Source organism: Symphalangus syndactylus, chromosome 10 (genome assembly GCF_028878055.3).
Source record: "Symphalangus syndactylus isolate Jambi chromosome 10, NHGRI_mSymSyn1-v2.1_pri, whole genome shotgun sequence".
NCBI lineage: Eukaryota > Metazoa > Chordata > Mammalia > Primates > Hylobatidae > Symphalangus > Symphalangus syndactylus.
Genome location: NC_072432.2, coordinates 24,919,187 through 24,941,373, shown reverse-complemented (window position 1 = coordinate 24,941,373; position 22,187 = coordinate 24,919,187). Strand labels below are relative to the sequence as shown.

General features: G+C 37.5%; 1 protein-coding gene across 1 annotated transcript in view; it reads right to left on the bottom strand.

The window, feature by feature from the left end:
- Positions 1 to 22,187, bottom strand: part of MALRD1 (MAM and LDL receptor class A domain containing 1) — a 690,246-nt gene that overhangs the window by 139,910 nt on the left and 528,149 nt on the right. Inside the window, exon 42 of the mRNA XM_063611006.1 lies at positions 3,458 to 3,721. Coding sequence (XP_063467076.1) covers positions 3,458 to 3,721 — 264 coding nt within the window. The remainder of the gene's footprint in view (positions 1 to 3,457; positions 3,722 to 22,187) is intronic.

The following is a 22,187-nucleotide window of genomic DNA, read 5'->3' as shown; positions in this document are numbered from 1 at the left end:
TTTTTGTATAGCTGGGGTCTCACTATGTTGCCCAGGCTGGCTTAAACTCCTGGGCCCAAGGGATCCTCCCACCTCAGCCTTTCAAAGTGCTAGGATGACAGGACTGAGCCACTGCAACCAGTCTCATTCAATGTTCCCCTCTTATAGTTACATTTCAAACTGCCTTTTATTATTCCAAAAAGTATGTTCATTAACATGTAGTTTATGGACAACTATCACTGCAGCACTCATCCAAAAATACAATATGATATAATAAAATATAAAATAAGTAAGGAAGCAAACAACTAAATAAAATATTAGGGGTGTTTGGACACCACCATGATTTTGTACTCACTTTAAAATGTGTGTAATTACTTCTTACCTAACATTTTTCCTTCCCTACCTGACACTGGCTAATTATACTAAAAATCAAATGCTATCCCTTCCCCCTCCCCCCACCCCACAACAGTCCCCAGTGTGTGATGTTCCCCTCTCGGTGTCCATGTGTTCTCATTGTTCAATTCCCACCTATGAGTGAGAACATGCGGTGTTTGCTTTTTTGTCCTTGCGATAGTTTGCTGAGAATGATGGTTTCCAGTTTCATCCATGTCCCTACAAAGGACATGAACTCATCCTTTTTTATGGCTCCATAGTATTCCATGGTGTATATGTGCCACATTTTCTTAATCTAGTCTATCGTTGCTGGACATTTGGGTTGGTTCCAAGTCTTTGCTATTGTGAATAGTGCCGCAATAAACATACGTGTGCATGTGTCTTTATAGCAGCATGATTTATAGTCCTTTGGGTATATACCCAGTAATGGGATGGCTGGGTCAAATGGTATTTCTAGTTCTAGATCCCTGAGGAATCGCCACACTGACTTCCACAATGGTTGAACTAGTTTACAGTCCCACCAACAGTGTAAAAGTGTTCCTATTTCTCCACATCCTCTCCAGCACCTGTTGTTTCCTGACTTTTTAATGATGGCCATTCTAACTGGTGTGAGATGGTATCTCATTGTGGTTTTGATTTGCATTTCTCTGATGGCCAGTGATGATGAGTATTTTTTCATGTGTTTTTTGGCTGCATAAATGTCTTATTTTGAGAAGTGTCTGTTCATGTCCTTCGTCCACTTTTTGATGGGGTTGTTTGTTTTTTTCTTGTAAATTTGTTTGAGTTCATTGTAGATTCTGGATATTAGCCCCTTGGCAGATGAGTAGGTTTCAAAAATTTTCTCCCATTTTGTAGGTTACCTGTTTACTCTGATGGTAGTTTCTTTTGCTGTGCAGAAGCTCTTTAGTTTAATTAGATCCCATTTGTCAATTTTGGCTTTTGTTGCCATTGCTTTTGATATTTTAGACATGAAGTCCTTGCCCATGCCTATGTCCTGAATGGTATTGCCTAGGTTTTCTTCTAGGGTTTTTATGGTTTTAGGTCTAACATGTAAGTCTTTAATCCATCTTGAATTAATTTTTGTATAAGGTGTAAGGAAGGGATCCAGTTTCAGCTTTCTACATATGGCTAGCCAGTTTTCCCAGCACCATTTATTAAATAGGGAATCCTTTCCCCATTGCTTGTTTTTGTCAGGTTTGTCAAAGATCAGACAGTTGTAGATATGTGGCATTATTTCTGAGGGCTCTGTTCTGTTCCATTGATCTATGTCTCTGTTTTGGTACCAGTATCATGCTGTTTTGGGTACTGTAGCCTTGTAGTATAGTTTGAAGTCAGGTAGCATGATGCCTCCAGCTTTGTTCTTTTGGCTTAGGATTGACTTGGCGATGAGGGCTCTTTTTTGGTTCCATATGAACTTTAAAGTAGGTTTTTCCAATTCTGTGAAGAAAGTCATTAGTAGCTTGATGGGGATGGCATTGAATCTCTAAATTACCTTGGGTAGTATGGCCATTTTCACGATATTGATTCTTCCTACCCATGAGCATGGAATGTTCTTCCATTTGTTTGTATCCTCTTTTATTTCATTGAGCAGTGGTTTGTAGTTCTCCTTGAAGAGGTCCTTCATGTCCCTTGTAAGTTGGATTCCTAGGTATTTTATTCTCTTTGAAGCAATTGTGAATGGGAGTTCACTCATGATTCGGCTCTCTGTTTGTCTGTTATTGGTGTACAAGAATGCTTGTGATTTTTGTACACTGATTTTGTATCCTGAGACTTTGCTGAAGTTGCTTATCAGCTTGAGGAGATTTTGGGCTGAGACGATGGGGTTTTCTAGATATACAATCATGTCATCTGCAAACAGGGACAGTTTGACTTCCTCTTTTCCTAATTGAATACCCTTTATTTCCTTCTCCTGCCTGATTGCCCTGGCCAGAACTTCCAACACTATGTTGAATAGGAGTGGTGAGAGAGGGCATCCCTGTATTGTGCCAGTTTTCGAAGGGAATGCTTCCAGTTTTTGCCCATTCAGTATGATATTGGCTGTGGGTTTGTCACAGATAGCTCTTATTATTTTGAGATGCATCCCATCAATACCTAATTTATTGAGAGTTTTTAGCATGAAGGGTTGTTGAATTTTGTCAAAGGCCTTTTCTGCATCTATTGAGATAATCACGTGGTTTTTGTCTTTGGTTCTGTTTATATGCTGGATTACATTTATTGATTTGCGTATGTTGAACCAGCCTTGCATCCCAGGGATGAAGCCCACTTGATCATGTTGGATAAACTTTTTGATGTGTTGCTGGATTCGGTTTGCCAGTATTTTATTGAGGATTTTTACATCAATGTTCATCAAGGATATTGGTCTAAAATTCTCAAAGCAGTGTGTAGAGGGAAATTTATAGCACTAAATGCCCACAAGAGAAAGCAGGAAAGATCTAAAATTGACACCCTAACATCACAATTAAAAGAACTAGAAAAGCAAGAGCAAACACATTCAAAAGCTAGCAGAAGGCAAGAAATAACTAAAATCAGACCAGAACTGAAGGGAATAGAGACACAAAAAACCCTTCAAAAAATTAATGAATCCAGGAGCTGGTTTTTTGAAAAGATCAACAAAATTGATAGACCGCTAGCAAGACGAATAAAGAAGAAAATAGAGAAGAATCAAATAGATGCAATAAAAAATGATAAAGGGGATATCACCACCGATCCCACAGAAATACAATCTACCATCAGAGAATACTACAAACACCTGCACGCAAATAAACTAGAAAATCTAGAAGAAATGGATAAATTCCTCGACAAATACACCCTCCCAAGACTAAACCAGGAGGAAGTTGAATCTCTGAAAAGACCAATAACAGGCTCTGAAACTGTGGCAATAATCAATAGCTTACCAACCAAAAAGAGTCCAGGACCTGATGAATTCACAGCCGAATTCTACCAGAGGTACAAGGAGGAACTGGTACCATTCCTTCTGAAACTATTTCAATCAACAGAAAAAGAGGGAATCCTCCCTAACACATTTCTTTCTCATTTTAAAGCAGCATTCCTTCCCTGACACACTGAGTTAGTGAAAATAACTCACAGCAGATGAGCTCATCTTCATTAAAGTGGCAGTCGGGCACTCCATCACATAGCAGGAAGGAAGGGATACACTCGTCTGTAGAGCACGGGAACTCCATGTTACTACAGAGTGGAGGGGTGGGGCTGAGAGGACAATCCATTTCATCAGATCCGTCTATGCAATCTTCATGTCCATCACATTTCCCTGAGAGAGGGACACATTGGAGTGTGTAGATACAAGAAAACCGATCAGCTTCACAGGGTGATGGCTGCACTGGGACAGGACCTAAAAAAGAAGCAAGTCAAGTCATTTTGGCATTAGGGAGTTTCCCTCCATCCAGTATTGGGACATTACAGGTTGCATTTCTTATTGTATACAATGAATTTTGTTAATTGAAGTAAATTAATTTCCAATTAGAATTAATATGACACCTACAAACCTGATTCAAGAATATGCCTTATCATAATGTCAGGAACATTAAAAATTATTTTAATTTCAATAATTTGGTGGAACAGATGGTTTTTGATTACATTGATAAGTTCTTTAGTGGTGATTTCTGAGATTTTTGTGCACCCATCACCTGAGCAGTGTACACTATACCCGATACACAGTCTTTTATCTCTCACCACATGCCCAGTCTTTCCCCTTGAGTCCCCACAGTCCATTACATCATTATTATGCCTTTGCACCCTCATAGGTTAGCTCCCACTTATACATGAGAACATACGATATTTAGTTTTCCATTCCTGGTTTACTTCATTTAGAATAATGGCCTCCAGCTCCATCCTAGTTGCTGCCAAAGACATTTTTCCATCCCTTTTTATGGCTGAGTAGTATTCCATGATGTATATATACTACATTTTCTTTATCAGCTTGTTGACTGATGGGCATTTGGGTTGGTTCCATATCTTTGCAACTGTGAATTGTGCTGCTATATACATGCATAAGCATGTGTCTTTTTCATATAATGACTTTTTTTGTGGGGTAGATACCCAGTAGTGAGATTGCTGGATCAAATGGTAGTTCAACTTTTAGTTCTTCAAGGCATCTCCATACTATTTTCCATAGTGGTTGTACTAATTTACATTCCCACCAGCAGTGTAAAAGTGTTCCCTTTTCACCACATCCGCACCAACTTCTACTGTTTTTTGACTTTTTAATTATGGCCATTCTTACCGGTACAGTATTTTTTAAAAGGCATCATTGACATGAAAACTGATACCTTCAAATTAAAGAAGAAATTTTGATTTCTATGCCTTCAATTGGACTATTAAATCAGATTGTGCTCGAGTGTAAAGATACTTTCATACAGTAAATTAAAAATTTTGGAAAGATGTACTCACAATTTTAGAATTTAAGGGAACTGTTATAATATCAGATATCATTTATTTACTGTCTTTTAGTGGCTTCCACCCAGGGAATCTGGCTCTTGAGACCCTGGCCAGGGTTGGGCCACAGAAATAGAGATCTGCTATGGTTTTGTCACACTGCACTCTGTCCTTGAATCTTGGTTACAGGTCAAAGGCCATGTGCTGTCATCTCCAAAGCTAGATAAAAATCACAGTGTAATCTAAGATGTTGCATTAGGAATCCTGAAGATAACCTGCTTCAAACCCAACCAACTCATTTTACAAATGAAGACACTGAAGCCCACAAATTTTAAATATCCAAAGACTCAATGCTATTGTAATAAACTTTTGTTACATGAACCTTTTCTGCAGCAAAGGTTTGAGTCTACATTAAGTCAAACTTAAAGCAGAGGCTGACTGTTGAGTGGTGACTATCTCACGTTTCTAAAGGTCAGAGAATGTATGTGAATATATAGAACCGAACTAATTGGTGATTAGTGGGATGCTTCTTACACTTTGTACTGTCTCTGTGCTAGTTAATGAGGGACTCATCAATATATTAAGGGAAAATATAGAGCCAGGTAGCAATGGAGGCCAGTTCAGGAATGGTTTGTTTTCTTGACATTTTAAACTATTTTTATTTATGGGTTGTATGAGAATAATTTGTATTATATGTAAAGATGTTATAGCAAATTCATTTAAAAAATGAGATTTGAAAGTCCCTCTCCCTCCTCACTAAACCAATAGTGAAGATGTATCTAGAAGGTATTTAGACTCTGACCCTATGACCAAAGCCATGTATCTGAGATATATGTGGCTGTACTTAGGGAGCCTATGTTTGTGGAAATCAGTATATTCAAGTAGGAGAGAGATAAATGTATGACTTGGAGACATCACTGTCATGTTTTAATCTAAGTGCCTGAGATCACAGCAGCATATACAATTGCAATGTTCCAACGTACAAATTATAAATTCAAACTTTGAAAGCAAATTGGATTTAAATCTTTATACTTTTATATATAGCTCTTCTGGTACTTGACCATGGTCAAATAAATAGTTTCTCTGCAATCTTTCCATTAGATTAATCTCACACTTAAAGGACAGAAATTTTTTTAAAGTATTTTATGCATAAAACTTTCATCTTTATGAGCCCATCAAAGGTTGAAAAGATATAGCAAATTCTTTGCATGTAACGAGACTCTAGAACCAACTTTAGTAATATATCTATGACTTAGCTAAGTATTAACCTTTTCTTTTTAAAAAATGAGGAAAATAATGTTCTCTATTCAAAAACAAAGACTTTTATGTTTCCCAGTTCCTATTCAGAACTGTGTGTGTATGTGTGTGTGTGTGTGTGTGTGTCTTTATATTTTTCCTTATTGTGGATATGCAAAAATAAAATCTTCTCCTTTTGGAGGTAGGCATTGCATTAAATGCAGAAATTTTTTTATTGAATGGTACTCAGAACTCACTTGTTCTAGGCCCTTCTTTTCAAGGACGCCATTGGGCTTGTCCTGCATATAATGGATACTGGCTTGTACTGCCCAGCTTTCTCCATCCACATCAAGGTGTCCATTCCCCCGGCTGCTGGGAGGTTGCCAGATGACAGCTCATGGTTGAGTCACGCCCCAGGAATTGCCCTCCAGAGTTACACCTCCTCCTGGGAACAGCTCCATTCATTGACCGGTGAGTTGGAGATAAGATGGTCCAGGCCCTATGCCTCAATGTAGGGCCTCTATGAAGAGCCATTGCAGCTCCAGAGCTCCCTGTCCTATCGGCTGTGCCTCTTATTGCACCTGCATGGACTTTGGGTGACAACAATGTGCCAAAGTAGGCTCATCTCATTGATTGTAACAAATGTTCCACTCTGGTGCAGAATGTTAATAGCGGGGAAGACTATGAGGGTGGGGGCAGGGAGTATATGGGAAATTTTCTTCTCAGTTCTGCTGTGAACCTAAAACTCCTGTAGAATATAAAGTATACACATACACACACACAGACACACACATACACTGCATATATACATGTATTAATTTTGATATATAAAAATAAAATATTGGTGGTGAGATATCTATTGATCTGTCTTATGAAAATTTGAGGAACAATTCAGAGGAGATTTAATTTAAACTAGATTCATTTTTATGTTTAGAGGGTGTTATAAGTCAGGTTCCCTGGGAAGCTGACTTTAAGGCACACTCCAAATCAGAGATTTCTTAGAAATTCTCTCAGGAACATCCCTGCAAAGGCATAGGCAGATCTATAGACAGATCTACAGATAGATATCTCACCACCTATATATGTTATATAAAATATATACATATACAAAATATGCATATGTACATATATTATATAAAATATATGCATATATAAAATATGTATATATATATATACAATATATGTAAAATATATACATATATATATCACCACCAATACTCCTTAGAACCTACATTGTAACCAACACCTCATGTTTGATGATTTTCTCTTAAAATTTCTATGTTCTAATTTCTCCAAATTTATTTGAGAATGTAGCAATTCAGCAAGTAAATGCATAACATTTTGATAAATGTACTGTGCCTTGATCAAGCACATTGGTGCATTTCTTACTATACCCAGTGAGCTGCTTGGTCAGGTTGCTTAAAACCAATGGCATTGAGGTGTAAGGCCAGTGACCGTGCAAGGGAAATCTTGTAAGGCCAGTCCCGACAGTAGTTAGTTTCCTTGGAAATTCATGTTGTTGTTCATTATGTGTGACAATGACTGTGTAGAAGAGTCTAACACGCTCAGAGCAAAAATAAAACTTAGATCAAGAAAGCAAATGAAAATAGCGCATTCTGTGTTGATAGTGCCGTTTGCATATACCCCAAAGAGTACCATCAGAAAGGATGAAGGGATGTACAAAAGAAATGTAGATGGGCACTCAGAAATGTTGATGACTATGATGGGGGGAAAGAGATGAGAAAATAAAAACATTCCAAAAAAGTGTTGATTAATTTTGACAGGACGACTCATTATATATCTTAGGGGTGTTTGTTTGTTTATGTTTTGTTAAGTCAACAGTTTTCAAGCTACATCTGATTAGGGGTATTATACAGACCTAATGCTGGGGTGAGAAGAACAAAGAGACTTATATGAAAGCTTAGTTTATATGCTTTAGGGAGTGTTTCTCAAAAGGAGGATCTCAAGTTTCAAGTGTGTTGGAATCAGCAGTAAAGCATATCTCACGCCATTGTTTGCAACTGATTTATTCTTTGTATATTGGATATGATTCAAGGCTGTACCAGCAATAAAGTTACTCTCATTCACTTGCATGCCACCAAATATGCTTCCCTCAGTAAGGAACAAGGGTGTGGAGTCACAGCTATATATACAGCTACATATATATAGACATACTTTATTTATACACACTAATACTGGTATATATAAATACCAATATTGGTATTGAGCTATCTATCTTCTATCTATCTATCTATCCACCCATCTATCTATCTATCTATCTATCTATCTTGGACCACTATCCCTTAGAACCTATGTTTCAGTCTGTACATCATATTTGATACTTTTCTCTTAGAATTTTAATTTTTTAATTTTTCCAAATCCTTTTTAATATTCAGTAATCCAACACTTAAAATGTACAACAAAATGTTTACCCTTGTCTGTATTGTGCAAGTAATGTGACAAGCACATAAACATCAGCTAGCATGGGTTTCAGCAGAAAACAGGTTAAGAAATGTTGCTTTAGGCCGGGTACGGTGGCTCATGCCTGTAAACCTGGCACTTTGGGAGGCCAAGGCGGGCGGATGACTTGAGGTCAGCAGTTCAAGATCAGCCTGGCCAGCGTGGTGAAACCCTATCTCCACTAAAAATACAAAAATTAGTCAGGCATGGTAGTGGGTGCCTGTAATCCCAGCTACTTGGAAGGCTGAGGTGAGAGAATCACTGTAACCCAGGAGGTGGAGGTTGCAGTGAGCAGAGATCACGCCATTGCATTCCAGCCTGGGCGACAGAGCAAGACTCCGTCTCTACATACATGAATAAATAAGAAATGTTGCTTTAGAATTTAGGGAATCAGTGTACAAATTAGTTTTGAGAAAAAGGATTCTGAAACAACAGAAAATCCCACAATCAAAGCTATACTTGTGCTTTGTCAGGAAATTGTAATTGCATCACTACAACAGCATCTTCACCAGGTCTTTACTGATGGTTTGCTCAAAATTGTGACTTCAAATAGAGCTTGGACACTCCAAATCATATTGGACAAGTTTTAACCTCTCTTTGAGAATACACTGACATCCTAATGCCCAACAGAGTAAATGGCATGAGATATGTGTTCAATCAATACTTCTTACACTGATGAATAATACATCAATGGTCTAAATAGTAATTTTACTTTTCTTCATAATTAATACAGAGTTAGATAATCAAAACGGATGAATTGAAGAATGCTTTCATTGACTATTTCCATGGAATAAATCATAAATAGTAAAAGGATAGATCAACAATATAGAAATTGGAAAGGTCTTTAAAAATAAATTTTCGAATATATTTGAATATAAACTTATAATTAAGTAAAGAACTCTGTCATTCATTTCATATGCATCCTATGGGTCTTTACCAATTGCTTCAGAAGTTTTATGTGATTTTACATAAAGGACTTTTGCAGATGATGTTGTATATACATGTATATATATTTAAAAGAATAAACCTGCCATTTTTGTTTTCTACTAGATCTTAAAAGAGAGGAAAGGAAAATATTTAAGAAAAAAAAAACACCTAGGATAAGGGATTTAGAAACTAGCATTTAGGAAGTTCGACATTCCTAGTAACCAAGACATCTCTCTGATTACCATACTCCACTTTGTGCTGTGCAGACAGTTCCAGTTCCTGATATTGTAAGTGTTTCTTTGTCCTCCCACAAGACGTTAAGTTTCATTGTTCATTTAATGTTTGCACAGCAGTAGAAACATATATATATATATATATATATTTTTTTTTTTTTTTTTTTTTTTTTTTTTTTTTTTTTTTGAGACCCAGTCTTGCTCTGTCACCCAGGCTGGAGTGCAGTGGCGCGATCTCGGCTCACTGCAAGCTCCGCCTCCCGGGTTCACGCCATTCTGCCTCAGTCTCCCGAGTAGCTGGGACTACAGGAGCCCACCACCATGCCCGGCTAATTTTTTGTATTTTTAGTAGAGACGGGGTTTCACTGTTTCAGCCAGGATGGTCTTGATCTGCTGACCTCGTGATCCGCCCGCCTCAGGCTCCCAAAGTGCTGGGATTACAGATGTGAGCCACCGCTCCCGGCCAGAAACATATTTCTTATAGCAATAGAAATTATGTCACACTGATAATTTGCAGTGAAATTCAATGAAATGTTCTCACGAATTTCATACAAGTTCCACAAAAGCTTAAACTGCCCAAGGATAATCTGATAGATTTTTACCTTTATGATTAATATGTTTAGAGAAAAGGAAAATTGTCTGTTTTGAAAGAAAAAACGATATGCAAGTAGAACTTCAGTTTTAAAGGGCAGAAATGATGTTGTTGCCAAACATTGTCATACTCAGTGATATAGACAGTAAAAATGCTCATTGTAAAATATAATACACCTGTTACAAATGGGTAACTGTCTCTGGCAGGCATTTTATTAACAGCATTCAAAAAGATGACAAAAAAACTATGAGGGAGGAAACTATTATAATTTAGTAGCTGCAATTATAAGTACTCTTGTTTTGAGGTTATTCTGAATTATAACTTTGTGCTTATGTCTCCATAAGAGACCTTCATAAAGTACACAAATATTAATTTCTTTTTCAGTTTAAAAAATCATCCTCTGTAATGGAGAAAGAGAAAAGAATAATTTGATCTTATTTCATTTCCATATATTTAATAGCTTAAATATTCCTAGAAAGATGGAACATGACCTCTATTTGACTAAAGACTCAGAGAGTCCTGGCATGCGTGGGAAAGTACACAGAATGTGTGTAGTATAACGAATCAGGAAGGCTTGTTTGGCCATGACCAAAATGTCAAAAGCCAGACAGAGAGACAAGAGTGAAGAAAACAGAGAACTTTCCAGAACTTATGTCCAATATGGAAGCTAACAAGTACCTGAGAAGAGATGCCAAGTACAAAATGATAATTATTTTCAAAGTGAATAACTGCAGCTAGTCAAGGCCAAAGCTAAATAAAATCAACATAGGAGGGAGCTGGAAAAAATTCAGACTTAACACAAACATAAATGCACTTATGTATGTATATGTGATTTGTACAAAGATGTGTGTATGCATGTACACACATCCAGAGGCAAGTTACCTGAAAGCAGGAAGCTACTCACTAATAATAGAGGAGTTTTGGAGAAGATAGCTGGGCAGTGGATGATGGGCAATGTCATTCAGAGGAAACATGAGATTGAGGTGGAGAAGTGAAAACCCTATTATCAGAGTTCTTCCTTTCCTCCAGCACATACAGAGGCTGCAGACTTGAAAGAAAATAAGATCTGAAGAAACAGAATGTCTTAAGAGGCCCCAAAAGAGTTATCGCTTTTACCCAATATCAATATTCGCCAGGATTATAAAGAATTCCTCCATAACCAAAAATAGTGATACCACTGCAAATGGCTGAAATTGCATACATGATGAATTTGCTGCGTTCGTATAACCCCCAATAATCTAAAACGTAGGTAAAAGTGACAGAATATATTAAAAACATAAAAAGGGAGTGTGGTTGCTGGCCATTTTTTTCCTGCCATGAGGCCTGCAACCCAGAAGGACCCCTGTGGATTACAGATTCATTCCTGTTTAATCATTTCCATATGGTGCTATAGTTCCCAGTATGACATATCTGTGTTAGTGTGGCCGCAATTATATGCAATGTTGGATGAGGTTGTGTACTTGGCCTAATTTAATGCTGTTGCTCACTGATAGCTCTAGCTCATATTGACTGCAAGTTTATTTAATAGGTAAAGCATTCCCCAAATCCTCAACTTTTGACTTCTAACTTTAGGCCCAGTATTATTAAATACATTCCTCTTTTAATTCAATGTTCACATTTGTTCCAGCACACATTTCCCAAAGGAAGAACTCTGCTCAAAAATGGTTCTCCAACACCTTACAGGGTTAAGTCTACCATTTTTGGTTGGTATTCAACAAACTGACACCTGATTCAGACTCACCTATGCTCACGTTCTTCCCCATAAAACCCTAAAATTACTGAGGAAATAATGAATATATCAGATGATAGAACATGCATTATATTCTTGGCTAGCTGATATAGGGCTGAGAAACAGAAAGTCATCACCGGTCCTATGAGTGGAAAGCTGTTACTTACAGAAATTATGAGCAGGTGCTTTGGTACCAATACATAATCAGATCTTTCTCAGTATAAAAGGCTGAGAATGGAGAGTTAGAAGCCATCTCTCATCACATACCGTAAATATATACAATAAAAAAATTCTAGGAGTTTTAGACAATCTATCAGTGAAGGAAGAGTGTCAAATTTCACATGCACTTTGGAAACAACAATTTTATCTGTCTTAGAAAGGTCGAATGAGAGACAAATCATTTAGTGAGATGGGCATTAGAGAAGACCACTCAAGAGTCAGATATTATTCTACAATTGTCTATTAGAGACCTTCCAGGTGCAATATCTCAACTACTCTATGATGCAATCAAATAGAACAAGTGGCTGTGATACCATAACTTCCAGTTAACAGTGATGGGCACTGAAGACAAAGACAAAAATAGCTATGTTTAACGAAAGAGTAACTTTTGGGGAATGTGAATGAGTAGCTTAACCTAAAGTTTAGAGCATTGTATACGACTGTACCACTATTTTATAAAAGAAAGAGGTTTACATGAATTTCTGCCTTCCTAATAGAAACAACTAAATGTGATTAGATTAAGTAGTGTTGGGTTATCTTGTCCCATTATATAACACGTGTTCTTGGAGACTGTTGGTCAGAACAGTGTGTTATCTTGTCCCATATATGTAATACGTGTTCTTGGAGATTGTTGGTCAGAACAGGATGGCTCAAGTATGAAGATGTGAGCTAAAAGATGTATATATGGAAACCCACAGGGTGCACATCTGACTGGCATAACATGAGTTACATTACCATCAGAAGAGGAAGGAAGGGCAAAACACAAGGTTTAGATATTTTGGTTCTTGGACTGGTCTTTAAATTGGTCAATCATGTGTACTGTGGAGAAAAAAAAAAAAAAAAACAAAACCCAGCCATGAGCTTGTCACCTATTTTCTATCCCCAAGGCTGGAGTGCAGTGACATGATCTCAGCTCACTGCAAACTCCACCTCCTGGGTTCAAGCAATTCTTCTGCCTCATCTTCCCAAGTAGTTGAGATTACAGGCATGTGCCACATTTAGCTAATTTTTGTATTTTTAGTAGAGACGGGACTTCACCATGTTGGTTAGAGTGGTCTCAAATACCTGACCTCAGGCGTTACACCTGCCTCAGCCTTCCAAAGTGCTGGAATTACAGGCGTGAGCCACTGTACCCGGAACCTGGTTATTTCTCTAATCCCATGCTTTCTATTTTGAGCAACTTTACATTGGTGAAAAATGAAAACTCATATATGTATACACAGTCACTCTTTGTTGAAACATGAATCCCACCCAGGCCCTCATTTTCAGCTCTATTTCTACAAATAGCAACTAGTCCTTTCTGGGTGAAATATTCTTACACATCAATAAGATGCTACTGCAAAACAAAACAAAACAGAACAAAAACTGGTCATTCTGGGAAAGCCTCTTGTTTTTCTATTTGAAAAAAAAAAATTTCTTAAAACTTAGACTATTAAGTAAAACAGTGTTGCATTCTCCTATTTCTTAGGCAACAAATGAACATGTTTTTATAAAGTCTGGATGCTTTCCAGCAAACAACATATGTGTTCCAAGGAATCAGAAAAATCGTAATAAAAGTAGCCTCTCATAGCCCAAGAGAACAAAACAGGGCCAGACTGACCCTGGTTGTGAAAAGCCCACAGAATCTCTCTGACATACTTGGCCTGGTAAAACATTTGGATGCTGAGCTTTTCTGAGTGAAAATAAGAGTCAGCAAAGGTTATAATTTCCAAAAGTGACCAGGAATTTAGGAATTGATTATTGTTTCCATATGGTTGTGAAACGACTAAGTTACCATGTTATGTTTTATTTTATATATATATGTTACATATATATTAATGCATATGTGTTTATGTGGCCAATGTCATCGTTCACATAAAAGCCTTCATCTTTAAGACAGAGTGTTGGGACAGTGATTTGTGCTTTATCTTTGAGTTCTCGATAAGACACTTGTGAAATTCAAGCTAATGGAATATAGTTCACACTAAGAGTGATTTTTCCATGGTTGTCATTTGGAGTTCTTCCTCCTAATTCAAGAAAATTCCTTCCAGCCTGATGATCAGCAGGTAACCAAGTAAGAACTACCTGCTAGTATAATAGGCAGACTCCTCCAAAGGCTGCCAAGCAGGGAATCCAGGTTTTACTCCCTTAAGCCTGCCTGGTATTAGCATTTAATGGCATTTTCTGGCTCTAGTGTTTTTGCCTTCAAATCTAGTATCCCTTCTAGGAGCAAAAAGGAATTAACTCATCTTTTGACAAACAGTAAGGGCTTCATGACCCACAATAACAGATTTAAAATCTAGTAATATTCTATAATCCAATAAGTGAATCAGGATTGCCTGGTAATCATTTCCTTTCGGCTTTTATACATTTATCACTATTCATTTTAAAAAGAGGCCTTATGAATCACTAACTGAACCAAAATCATAAAAATGATATTTATTAAAATCAAGTTTTAAATAATTTATCTACAATTGTTATATTATATACAATATATACCTACTCTTATATATTGACTTGAAATTTATTTTACATTTTTCTCAATCAACTTTGAAGTTAAAGATCACTCATTCTTGCCAAATCAAAAAAAAATGACAATGTGGATTTTTCAGTGAGGAGGAACTAAAAATGACAGAGAAAAAGCTATAGATATCAACAATACCTTCTAAAATATACTACAGAAGAACTGCAAAGTTAAGACTAAGACAATCTCAGAGCGTGGTTTCCTGTGGGGAGGATTAAGGATAAATTCACGAAGAAAGCAGCTTTCGCTCTGCCCCTGAAATTGGAGGAGGATTTACACGAGAGGAGATAAAGGGCTGTGCTTTCTTAGCCAGAGAAGTGGTACGACTAAAATCATGGAGATGAGGGGATATGGGTAATGACTTGAGAAAGACAAACGATCCTGTTTGAAGGGATCATTTTATAGACAGAGACAGACAAGTCAGTAGGTGTACTAAAGAATAAGAAACTTATTTAGTAGGCAATTAACCACTAAGCATTTTTCTCCTCTTTATAACTTGCATGAGTTTATGTATTTTGATTAATTTCCCTTCCATTTGCTCTGTCTCTCTCTCTCTCTCTGCATATATATATATATATATATATATTTTTTTTTTTTTTTTTTTTTTTTTTTTTTGAGAAGGAGTCTCGCTCTTTCACCCAGGCTGGAGTGCAGTGGCACGATCTCGGCTCACTGCAGGCTCCGTCCCTCAGGGTTCACGCCATTCTCCTGCCTCAGCCTCCCGCGTAGCTGGGACTACAGGCACCCGCCACCTCGCCCAGCTAATTTTTTTGTATTTTTTAGTAGAGACGGGGTTTCACCGTGTTAGCCAGGATGGTCTCGATCTCCTGACCTCGTGATCCACCCGCCTCGGCCTCCCAAAGTGCTGGGATTACAGGCATGAGCCACAGCGCCCGGCCCATTTGCTCTATATTATACAACACGAAAGTATGCATAGAGGGTTTATTGTTGCTGGTTAATGTTATAATTTGGCACAAATGTTGCAGAACTTTCAAGCTTAATTCTGATAAAATGAGAGTAAGAATTGCTATCATCCAGAGATGCATGTTGTGTAAATAAAGATGATAGAGTAACTTAATGTGACTTTGAAGTGTGGAAATATGACTTGGGACTGGAAATGGTAGGCTCCAACCGGCACTTTCAATTTCGGAGGAATGGCTTAGGGAGTATTCGAGATTATTCACAGAGATGTCAGAGGGGTAGATAGCTCAGTTTCCAAAGCTATTACTTGAAGGCACTGGTATTAGCCAGCCTTACCCTTGAATGTTGTCAACCTCACTTGCTTCCTGCTCATGTCCTTGGTTTGGGTTCTTAGCCTTACTTCCAAATTTTGGAGCAATCCAATATCCTTTCAGTAAACCTACTTTTTGCTTAAGTTAGCCCAAGTGCAATTCTGTTGCTTGCAGTAGCATATTCTTTGGGCTATCGTGGTGAGATAGGGGAGTGGTCTATCTTTCTGGAAGTGACAACATAATTGGTACTAGAGGACTAATTTGGGAGTTGTATATGTGTGGGTAAATTAGATATATCAGTTATGTGGCCGTTACAGAGATTCCGATGAACAATCATAAGGTCTCAAATGAGAACTTGGGCAGTAAAAAGAAACTGGGAGAAGAAAAGATGGCAACATTTATAGAACTTGCTGACTGAGCTGTACTGAGAGTAAGGATATGGAGCAGTGGACAATAACTTGTTTCAAAGTAGATATTTAGAAAGGTATGCACAGGCACTGAAGACATTAATGGCACTTTCTTATTCATAACCAAGAGATTTTTGAGACCTTCTTTATCGACTGAAACAAAAGGTACAAATTTCCTTATTATGAAAAAAATTATTGCTTGTTGGCAATAATCTGTATTAGTAATGCTGAGTAAGTGTGTGTGTGTGTGTGTGTGTGTGTGTGTGTGTTTTGTTGTTGTTGTTTTTTTCCATGAACCATGGCCTTTACTTTCATTCCACTGTCTAGCTGGGAGTGAGGTGGTGCTGTTGAACCTGGGGCTCACTCCTCTGACACTATGTGTAGCAGACTGCTTGTACTGTGCTGAGCATCTATTTTTAATATCACCTTCAGTGATGTCACATGCACAGCTTGAAATCAACCATGCTGGGAGTATTTACATCAAAGAAATAGGCAAATGCCACAAATTGGGGCTTTGTTTAGCCCTACTGGGTCTTGCTTATACCAATAGCTGGTCCTCTGTATACGTGGGTTTTGCATCCCATGAGTATTGCATTTTCCATCTGCATTTGGTTGAATAAAATCCATAAATAAGTAAACCTGGGCAATTCAAACCCATGTTGTTTAAAGACAAACTGTACTTTAAACTTTCAAGTACGCATCATTATAACAGTATTTTCTTAGATTGTAAACTCCTTGAGAGCTGTAGACACTACTACATTCCTACCTGTCTTTCCAATCCAACTCAAGGGCACCACATAGATTTTCAACAAGTATTGACTGAATGAACAGCAAACTTAAATTCAAAGACATGCCCAGTAGTGAGAAGTCTTCTGCATCTAACTGCAATGACATTTCTACTTTTACCTCGCTGCCCTAATTCTCAGATCTACTTTAACTCCCTCCTCATTCTCTCTGAACTCCCTCCTCTCCCATGTCATGCCCTATGCCTTCTTTCTGTTTCCCTAATCCTCTCCTCCAAATCCGGTATCATATAATCATAAAATGGCAGAGTTGGAAGGGATTTAAGCAATCATCTATTTCACTTCCCTGGTGACATAACATGGTCTAGAGAGTTTAAATGATTTGCTCAAAATTGTACAAGTATGGCACAGCCATAGTTTAGTCCAAGCTCTCCAAAATTTTATTTCAGTGGTCCTCTTTCCATCACTTTATACAACCACACAGAGCCTGCTAGACTATTCACAAAATTCATTCTCTCTCTCTCTGCCTGTCTCTTGTTCGCGATCTCCTTTTCCCCAAACATGAAATTGAGAACAACTTTGGAAACTGAGGTCATTGGTGAGTATGAAGAGAGGTGCCATAAAACATATAAATTCATCTGATAGTGATTTTTACTTAATTATCTCTTCATTCAACGTATTTCTCTAGTCATACAACATACTTATTGAATGCTTACTACATAACAGGAACTCATCCAGGCATATAGAATACACCATTGAACACAACTGACAAAGATCTCTGCCTTTAAATAATTTGTCCTTAAGAGATTACATCTGAAAATAGTTACTTGGACTTGCTATTCAAGCCTAGAGATAGGAAAGAAGAATGGGAGTCTCTATTCATTAACGAAGCGAGAGCTATTATTTTTCAGCAGTGAAGCAGAATTTGTACTATTCCCCTTGACTTTCTTACGAATTTTATTCTTTATTTTGTTTGGCACCTTGCTATTTGCCATTAACTTATATTTATAAGGTTAAGATAGAAAGGATGCCCTATGATGCCATTTCTTTTCCTTAGAATCTGCATTCACTCTCCGAAGGTCTATTTTCTTTCAATTCAGTAACAACAAAACCTAGTCGGGGTAGGGGGGTGGGGAAAAAGTGCCCATGATGCAAATCTCCCAAACTGGAGTTTTCTCAGCTTTTGAACATGTCATAGTACCTCATTATTTATTGTATTTTTCTAAGGGAGTTTCAGATGCAGCATGTTTCAATGGGGAATATTAAGTGACATATTGTGTCACTTAAGAATTATTCTTAGGTTTTTCAAAATGATTCCTCATTGCGTGAAGTGGTTAATGCAACTCTTAGGAAAGGCATATTCCTAAATCCTGACAATAATCATTTCATGGATGAGAAAAATCAGGTCCAATGAGTAGTAAGCATAATGAAGATTTTTTTTCTTTTTTGGGGGGAAAGGGGTGGCTGAGCATGGGAAAAGTTTAATGATTGTTCTGGGAAGAGAAAGAAAATGAGGCAGGCGGCGAATCCCTGCTTTTCCTGCCTAAAGTTGGATGAAATGTGATTTATTTCCTCATTTCTCTGCTCCACTGGGCTTCCATGAGACCACTTCCTGGCTGTCTCTTCTGCCCAGGGCTGCTGCCGCCACCTGGCTCAGAGGAAGGGGCACTGGGGGCTGGCTGAGCTGGGTAGGTGCCCTGATCCACCATGCCTGCCATGCAGAGCCATGCCAGCCTTGAGTCCCTCCTAGGAGAGGGCCATAGTGATGTGAGTCCGAGCCTTAATGGCTTCCACAGCCAGGGAGGGTTTCCAAACACCTTTACCTTGCGCGGGATCCAGAAGGAACATGTGCCATGGTCAAGGTCATCTGCCCACTGTACAGAATCTAGAGCTCATGGCTCAGTGGGGTCCCTTCCCAGACAGCAAACAGGAGAAACAGAAAGCAAATCAGGAAGCAGTGCGTAATGAAGATTTGCACCCAGTTCTTGGCTATAAAGTAGACTTCAATGTTCCCAGTTGTATTAGTTTCCTAAGGTCGCAGTAACAAAGTATCCCAAGCTGGATGGCTGAAAACACCAGACATTTATGCTTCCATAGTTGTTGAGGCCAGAAGTCTGAATTCAAAATATTGCTAGGGCCCTGCTCTCTCTAAAGACTCTGGGGAGAAGCTGCTCCACTCCTTTGTCTTAGCTTCTTTTTAGCTGACCATGTTGGGCATTCCCTGGCTTGTAGATGAGTTACTCCAATCTCTGTCCCCTTCATCACAGGGTGCTCTCTGTGTGTTTTCTCCTCTTCTTCTTCTAAGGACATTGGTCATATTGGATTAGGGCTCACCATACTCCAAAATGCCCTTAATTTACATCTTAATTACATCTACAAAGGCCATATTTCTAAATGGGATTCCATTCTGAGGTCTTGCAAAGGACATGGATTTTTGAGGAGATGCTTTTCTACCCAGTATACCAGCCAACTTCTCTATGGAAATAATCCACTTCCTAGCTATGGTGCAATCTCCATAGGGTTGTGTCTATTGGTATTTGCCACCTTATTAAACTCCTGACAAAACTGTGTAGAAATGCACAGCATTTTCAAGCCGTTGTTGTTTCAAATATTTTACAACCTCACGTATAGTTTTAAAGGTATCAATGTCCTAATAGTGCTGTAAAATGTTTCTTCATCATGGAGACAGATGAGATCCTCCTTGTTTTAAATGATAGAAGTAAAACAGAAAACACATTTCTCTCTTGGAAACTCACATGGCTAAAGAAAACAGATGCAATAAAAATAAACGCACTCTTCTGCTGACTCAGAATTTCTGGAGATGCTCTATTTCATCAAGTTTGTCTCATTTACAAAATGTTGCCCTGGGAAACCTAAAGGAATTAAGGTAGGACAGAGAAGTAATAATGCGGAAGGTAAAGGTTGGTGGGGGATAGGACTGCTGTTTTTAGTGGAATCTTCTATACTGAAACAAAACTGCAGGTAACTTGGGGTGACAAATGTTCTATATTCCTTCCGATAATGGGAGTTTGTGGGGGTGGTAAAAACAACAACGAAACACCTAACACGAGGTTGAAATGAAGTTGAGACTTTGCCATTTTTAATTGTAGGATGTTAATCTGGACCTGAGCAGAAAGCTGGCATGTTCAACATACAAATCTGGATGTTTTATTATAAGATCTTAAGAAAACTATCCATTAATTCAGGTGCTTTGGTTCATTTGTGTCTTGTCTGAGTTAACTAAGGAAAGACAAACAAAGCTAGTAGTTTTAATGGTATAGACTTTTTCACATTTCCAAAGGGCTGAAGTATGAACACATAAATGAATACTGAAAAAAAATCTATTTAATTTCTGTTTCTTGCTTTATTCAGTAAACATTCATTGTGGTAGGTCCTGTACTATCAGAATTCTTGCATTTTTTAACAACTATATTTCATTGGAAAACTGCATCATATTCTGGAGATTTTTAGCCTACAAAATAAAAACTTTAAAGAGGAATGTCTAGAAATCTGACCTATTTTAAATTTTATGTGAAAAAGAATGCTTCCTTTATCCAGCATTTCTGGGAAATGAAGTTTTCCTTGCTAAGTACTAACACTTAAAAGATAATTTTTACCAAATGTCTCTGAGGCACATATATAATTGCTATTTTTTTTTCCTTCTTGAACATCTAAAATTTCTGTCTGACTTTGTTGGCTGCTATTTGGAAAGTTAAGGCAACTGGAAGAAAAACTGCTAAGGCAAAACTAATTCTAGATTACTCATTCTTACACAGGATAAAGATTTGCTCCAGAACAGTGAAACATCAGATCCCTGAACTACTAGCAGAACAGCTCACCCATAATGTTTATTCTGCCTGACGTTCCCTAACTTTGGCAAGTAAGAAGAGCTAATTACAATCTGTTCTCACATTTCTCAAGGAGTTTCACAGAGATGAGTTATTATTAACAGGAATAACTATTGGAAAAACACAGGACTCAAAGTAATAGAAATAAATCCATCTATGCAATAGTTCCCTATAATGATTCCAATAAATAACTTCATTTAGGGCAAGATTAAAACAATAATTAACCCAAAATTTGTGGTTCTTAATTATATGTATCATGACCTTATACTTTTACTTGATAAAGTAACATCATTATTTTTTCCCAATTACAAACAACACAGTTTTAAGAAGACATTTAAAAATATGTATGAAAAATACCATGAAGAAAAGAAAAATAATCCATATTTCTATTTTCAGAGACAGATATTATATTTTGTATATCTTTCAGAATTTATAGATAGATATCTTTTTTGATGGATACCTTATTAAAATTGGTTTCATGCTTTTACCATTTTTCTGTACTTAACAACAGACTCTTGTATTATTTAGATCTTGCATTGGTTATAACTTTCATATTCACCAATATATTATGCATATTGTCTATTATATGACACAGGTGTTCCATGCCTAAATTATCTGTTAGGTACCTCTCAAAATTTTCCACCATAGTGCCACAAACCACAGGGAAGAGGACATTAGTAATAGCACTAAAGGATCACATTTCTTTAAAGCTTTCTGTTTTCTCTTTGACATTCCACTCTATAGTAGATTTGAGTCTACTTCAAATGTCACATAATAAATTATTTAACCTTTCTCCCCAAATCTTCAAATAAACCCAATGAATTACAACAGATTTATTTTGTGGTATTGCACAATCCCTAGGACATTGCTGTGGGCATCTGTACACCCCAGTTTGAGGAGTGCTGATTTAATTTACGATTTTCTAAAAGCATCTGCCTGAATCAATAATGAAGTCGTGCTGTAGAAGCTATGCCTTAAGACTGGATTTTGGAGGAGAGAACGGGGCTGGGGAGAGGTACTTTTATTACACAAAATGACGAGGTTAAAGGTTTAATGCCAAAGGTCTTACTGTTTTGTTTTTTTAAATCATCCTTGACAGTAAAGTCTGTTCTATAACATACTGGGAAAGATGAACCTTTATACTTTGGTGAATGTTAGGCTGTTGTTCACACAATCAGTTTTCATTGTTAGTATGTTATTTTGAAAAATAGTAATTTCTTAGGTTATATTTCCTAGGCCCTATGTTAGAATCTGGAGATGAATTGGCCGGGCGCGGTGGCTCACGCTTGTAATC